General features: G+C 44.5%; 1 protein-coding gene across 2 annotated transcripts in view; it reads left to right on the top strand.

The window, feature by feature from the left end:
• Window positions 1-2,668: 2,668 nt before the first annotated feature.
• Window positions 2,669-6,496, top strand: part of UQCC6 (ubiquinol-cytochrome c reductase complex assembly factor 6) — a 7,852-nt gene continuing 4,024 nt past the window's right edge. Inside the window, exons 1-2 of one of the 2 annotated variants that reach the window (XM_014591820.2) lie at window positions 2,669-2,832; window positions 3,145-3,262. In XM_014591820.2, coding sequence (XP_014447306.1) covers window positions 3,155-3,262 — 108 coding nt within the window. In that variant the 5' untranslated portion in view covers window positions 2,669-2,832; window positions 3,145-3,154. Of the gene's footprint in view, window positions 2,833-3,094; window positions 3,263-6,496 lie in introns of both variants that reach the window. The other variant, XM_014591819.2, reaches the window with a different exon arrangement.

Here is a 6,496-nt window from a genome sequence, read left to right as displayed (position 1 = left end):
CTGGGGGGTGATTTCTCGCTTTCGGTCTCTATGTCTCTCTTTGTCTGGCGAGCGCACGCGCCGTATAGCAAAAACCTCTCCAAAAAAAAAAAAAAAGACTATTAAGGGAAAGAAAAGACAGACCATAGACTGGGGGGAAAAAACTGCAAATAACACCTGACAAAGGACTTATATCCAGAATACATAAAAGACGCAACTCTTAAGAAACCAACCCAATTAAAAATATATGGCCAAAAGATTTAAGTAGATATGCTGTGAAAGAAAATATAAACACATGAGTTTTGGGATCAGCAGAGGGTGTAATGGTTATGTCGCTGGACTTCAATGTAGTCAACTGTGGTTCAAGTCCCAGCCCTGTGGGCTTCAAACTCATGCCGAGTGCATGTGCATGCATGCCCAAGATCCCAGGAGCAGAATGGAGGAAAAAGGATTGCAGTATGAGGAGTGATTCCTTGCTTCCTGTCTCCCTGTCTCTCTGGCGAGTGCACACAACTTATAGCAAAAATCCCTGTTTAAAAAAAATCTGCTAAAATTATAGACTGACCAGAGCAAGAAGGACAGAGGATAAGGAGAAACTGGAACTTACACACTGCTGGTGAGAATGTAGAACTGTACAACTGCTTTAGAAAACAACTTTGGAATTTCATAAAAAGTTAAATGTAAACCTACTGGAGCAGGCAGGTGGCATGGTGGTTAAGGGCGCTGGACTCTTACATGGCCAATTCAAGTTTGAGCCATGGACCTGGCGGCTTGCTTTCTCACTTTCCATTTCGCTCTCACTCTCTCTGGTCAAATTAAAAATAATAACAAGTAAAGTTAAATAAATAAATAATTATATATATATAATTTATACACACACACACACACATACATGTATATATAAACCTACCATAAGCTCCAGTTTACTCCTAGGTGTGATAGGCAGATAGCTAAGTATTGAGCAGGCAGCTCTAAGAAAACAGCAGAAGGACACACGCCACATCAGTTACAACTTATCAGGAGTTACAACCAGACCCTCCATGAAAATGCCTTCTTCCTACCCAGCTCCTAGCGCCAGGAAGGCAAGGCAAATCTCATTTTTCTTCCTTGGTACTTGAGGAACACACATAGGGATGGTTGCAAATCTCCCCCTTATTATTCCTCCTCAATACAAAAAGACCCAACCAGATATTTTGGTCAACCTCCTGATTCCCACTGGGGCAATAAACGAAATGGGCAGTTCATCATAATAAGGATGCTCCTGTCATCATGGCTCACACTGGGCATATGCAGTTAGGTAATCAAAGTCCTTGAACTCTTCACCTGTGAGAGAGTTGCGCAAGCCGTACAGGAAAAAGCCCGGGAATTCAAACAAAAAACATAGATGGTATGACAGACCTCCCACTGTTAAATATTCATTATCACCTCTGGTAATAAAAATAACACCTAACCAGTTCTAAATGAAGTTGCTCCCCAGCAACCTGCCTGCCCCAATGTCTTTTGAGTGTACTTGTTTTCTAAAATCTTTCTTTCCTACTAAATTCTTTTCTACCTATTTTTATTATGGTTGTGGCTTTATTTTTGTGCCTAGGGCAAGGTCTCTAATTTTAGTGATCTAGATCCAAAGGACCAAGGATCTTACACAACACAGTTCAGCACTCTCCAATCCTGTGATATACCTCACAGAAATGGAAGCATCTGTTCACAGGAAAACTTGCATTGAGTCTTTGTTTTATACTCAACAGTTTGTAGTAGCTTTATTTTTATTAGCCCCAAACTGAGAACAAAACTCCATCAACAGGCCAATGAATAAACCAATGGTGGAAGCATACTCAGTGATTAAAAAGGAGTGAACTATCAATACATGAAACAATGTGGAGAGAGTTCAAACTAAGTGTGCCGTATGAAATAAGCCAGACCAAAAAACCTTATGTACTACAGGATTCCACTTACATAATATTCAAGAAAATGCAACTTATCTATAGAGACAGCCAGTCAGGGGTTGCCTAGGGAAGGAGGCAGTGTAGAAAGCATTAGACACAATGAAATTTCTGGAGGTGGTGAATGTTCTCGATTGGGGTGATGGTTTCACATGTCAAACTTCATAAACTTCAAACTGCGTACTTTAAATATGTGCAATTTATTCTATGTCAAATACACCTCCCTAAAACTGTTTAAAAATAAATGAGTGTATCATGATCCACGTTATATTACACATATGACCTTACTCCTTCAGTCTTACACTAACCTTCTAACCTTTTGCTTAACAAAAGACCACATTCAAACCATGTAAAAATGCACAGATTTAATAATGTCGATTTCAAATTTCCTCTTTCCCAGCAGCACTAGGCGTCTGGGTAAGGTTGGTTCTATTCAGAAATCAAAGGACACCAGGCACAAGGGCAGTGACGTTTTTAAGTTCGCTAACTGAAAGACGGCCCTCAGTATGCAAATGTCTACACCTAGAAGATGGTAAACACGTACAATTTCTTTTAGGCGAAAGGACGTCACCCAGGACTGAGCCCGAACCTCCACATCTTGTCGGGGAAATGCAGCCGTAGGCTGAGACGAAGCGCCGGCGGCTAGAACAATGCGGGATTTGGTGAGAATCGGACACCAACTCTCCCAGCTTCCCACTTCCGCCGTGTTGCGGTGGAACAGGCGAGGAGCCGCGTCTTTCGTCCGACGCGCCCGCCAACCCCTGTACTTTCGGTCCGTCTCGCTCGCGGTCCCCTCCGCGCACTTCCGTCCGTCTCTGATCCTCTGCCCAGCAAGTGTGCGCTTAGCTGTGCATTTCTTCCGGGTCAGGTCAATAGGGTCAAGTGTGAGTGCGGTGTGCAGTTGCTCCTGAAGGTAGAAGGGTCGCAGGGAACCGCGGGGTCGTTCTTCCTCTTGCTCAGCAAGCGGGCCTTTAAGTCCCGCGGGCGCAGCGCCCCACCTTGGCGAGGTGCTGAAAGCTCGGCTCAGGCCCGAGAGGGGCGTCCTGATTCTAAGCTACCTCGTGTCATAAACGAGGAAGGCCAGACGGGGAGTGGGAGAGAACCCGGGTGCTCCCACCCCGCGCTTCTGCTGCGGTGCGGCTGGTTGCTCACCCTAACCCGAACGCCTCGTCCAGGCGCGGCTTGTTCGTGACCTGCCAGCGCTGCCCGTTCCCTCCCCGTCCAGCCTGCCGACCATGCCCGCGGGCGTGCCCTGGTCCACCTACGTGAAAATGTTCGCGGCCAGCCTCCTTGCCATGTGCGCGGGGGCCGAAGTGGTACACAGGTACTACCGGCCCGACCTGGTGAGTGCAAGGGGGTCCCCGTTCCCGCTCGGAGCCCACCCTTGTCACTGCAGCAACATTAGGGGTCACTTCTGCCCTGCCTGAACCTCTGGCTGGCATCGCATTGCCTCCAGAGCAATGCATGGCCTTCCCTTTGGCATGCTTCCCGGCCCCCTAGCCCCTCACATCTTGGCTTGGTTTCCCTCCTCGAAACTTGGAAGTTTTAAACTATTCCCTTCGGCTATGATGGTTCTGGTTCTTTGTCCAGCTCCTATAGGGTTACAACTTTGCTGTGCTGTCTTTTGTTTTCATAGAGCGCCCGGTCACAATTTGTAATAATTTTATTCCTTGTCTGCTTACTTGTTCTTCGTTCACGTCATTAGAATGTAAGCTCCATGAAGAGGACTGTGTCTGTCTGCCTCACTCTTGTATCTCTGACACCTAGAACAGACCTTGGGATGTAGTAGATGCTCCGTATTTGCTGAATGACAAATGAGTGAATTTTAGGCATTTAAAGGAGAAGAGATTTATATTAATTTTAATAAACATGCATCAAATTAGAATCTGGGAATCAAAGTGCTTATCAGGAATTAGGTCTTGAGGATGTGGAGGTGAGAAAGTATGGTACAAATGATTACAAGAGGGTGCTAAGCAGGTATCCTCTAGGTAGGGATAGAATGGTTTGGAGCACAGTGTAGGGGGCAGTAGTTTCTGCTTAGACTCATCCTGGACAGAGAACCAACCACCTGTGTTTCTTTGTTTGTTTTTGCTATAGGGCACGTGCGCTAGCCAGAAGGACAGAGAGACAGAAAGTGAGAAATCACCCCCAAGAGGGATAGCCATGCTGCAATCCCTTCTCCTCCATTCTCCTCTCGGGATCTTGGGCATGCACGCACACGCGCCCGGAGTGCGTTTAAGCCACTGGATCTGGGACTCGAACCGTGGTCAGCTACATGGGAGTTCAGTGACATAGCCATTATGCTAACTGCTAGTCCCCCATTTGTGTGGTTTTTTTAAAATAATTATTTATTTTATTTTATTTATTCATTCATTTATTTTCTAATTTGAGCAGAGAGAGACAGAGAGTGAGAGAAAGAGGAAGTGAGAAAGCAAGGTGCCAGAATCAGGACCCGAACCCTGGTCAGCCATGTGGGAATGTCCAGCACCTTTACCACCACGCCACCTGCTGGTCCCCCCATTTGTGTTTTTCATTTCAGTTCATTGTCACTACAGTTTTAGAAGTGTTTATCCCTAGTTTTGGATGAGGGAGCTGAGGTTCAGAAGGGTGATTTCTCAACGGTCACATAGCTTAATTAATGAGGCATTGACTGAAGGATTTGAAGCTCAAGCTTTCTGTTTAGTGTTTCTATTTTTTGCTTGTTAATAAAAGAATACCTTTGTAAAACAATACTAGTTATATAATACCTTTGAATTAAGCCTGTAGAATAAAAAGTGACAATTCTCACACTTAATGCCCACCCCCTTTCTTGTAGTCTACTTTCTACACCATTTATTGGTTGGTGTATGTCCTTCTTTTTTACTGTTGTTGAATGTACATGACTGTGTGTGTGCATGCATACACACAGTTTGTAGGGTGTTTTTCTCCATATAAATAGTTCAGCTACACTCCTGTTTCTCTGAAACTTGCTTGTTTTGGTTAGCACCTACATGAATAGACGTTTGTGTGTATTAAGTCTTTTTTTTAACCATTGCATAGTATTTCATCATATGGATATATCACATATTATTTGACCCATCTGTATTGACAGGTAGGTGGTATGTGGATTTTTGTATAAACAGTGCAGTATTAGCTCTTTCTTAATTTCAGGCTGCTGCTTCTCTTTTAAGAGTTCTAGTGAAGCATAAGGGATGCCTAGTGGAGGTAAAAAGTGGCAAGTGCAGGCACCAGCAAATGGCATAATGGTTACATTGCTGGACTCCCAAATAGTTGACCACAGTTTGAGTCCTGGACTCAGCAGCTTCAAACTCATGCTAGGCGCATATGCATGTGTGCTTAAAATCTTGAGAGGAAGGCCTGGCAGGTGGCATAGTGGTTAGGGGTGCTGGAATCCACATGGTTTGAGTCCCAGATCTGGTGGCTTGCTTTCTCTCTTTTATTCTCTCTCTCTTTCCTCTCACTCTGTCCCTTTTTGGTCAAATTAAAAATAAATAAATAGGGACCAGCAGTTGGCATAATGGCTGTGTTGCTGGACTCCCATGTAGTCGACTATGGTTTGAGTCCCAGACCTGGTGGCTTAAACTCATGCCATGCATGTGTGAATGTGTGCCTAAGTTCCTGAGAGGAGAATGGAGAAGGGATTGTGGCGTGGCCATCCGTCCTGGTGGGTGACTTCTCGCATTCTGTCTCTCTCTCTGTCTTTCTGGCGAGTGCATGCGCCTTATAGCAAAAAAAAAGCCTCTCCCCCCCCAAAAAAAAAAAAAAAAATGGAGAAATAAATAATATAGTTAATTTTTAAAAAGGGGGGATGGCAGGTGATGTGGTGGTTAAAGGCGCTGGATTCCCACATGTCTGACCACAGTTTGAGTCCTGGACCTGGTGGCTTGCTTCATGCTTTTCCTTTCTCTCACTATCTGACTCTCTCTGGTCAAATTAAAAAATAATAATAGCAAATGGAATTGATTAAATAAATGATTCTTTAAAAAGAAAACATCCTGAGGAGAATGGAGATGAAGGGAATTCAGTGTGGCCCTCTGGGAGGTGATTGCTTGCTTTCTGTCTCTGTCTCTTTGGTGCACAAACGCTCCTTATAGCAAGAAATTTCTCTAAAAGGAAAACAAGAAAGTGGGAAGTACATACTATGAAAAGCAGTGTATTCTCTGGCTTGTGCAGAATAGACATCTGGCAGGCTTGGCAATGGAAGAAATGCCCGAGCTTCGACCTTGAAATATTGACCTTTGATTCACCCTTCTCATTATTATTAGGGCTGTTACCTGTATGTGGGGGGAGCCAGCAGGAAGCCGTAGTCCCCAGAAGGGGCATACTTATGGGTCTCACCCCACGCCACCTTGGTATGATTGGGTTGCCACCTTGGTATGATTGGGTAGTGACATTAGTATCCATGCAACACCTCTATAGAGGCTTAATGGCCAGGGTGGCTACGAGGATAGCTAGCTGTGTGTGGGATGCTGTGTACTTCACTAACAGAGGAATTTATGATCCTTATCTATTTTTTTATGCTATTTCAGAAAATACTGTCACTGTCACTATCATAATAGTCATCAATTTTATATATA

The sequence above is a fragment of the Tupaia chinensis genome, unplaced genomic scaffold, assembly GCF_000334495.1.
Source record: "Tupaia chinensis unplaced genomic scaffold, TupChi_1.0 Scaffold000054_1, whole genome shotgun sequence".
Taxonomy (NCBI): domain Eukaryota; kingdom Metazoa; phylum Chordata; class Mammalia; order Scandentia; family Tupaiidae; genus Tupaia; species Tupaia belangeri.
This window is presented reverse-complemented; position numbering and strand designations above follow the sequence as displayed.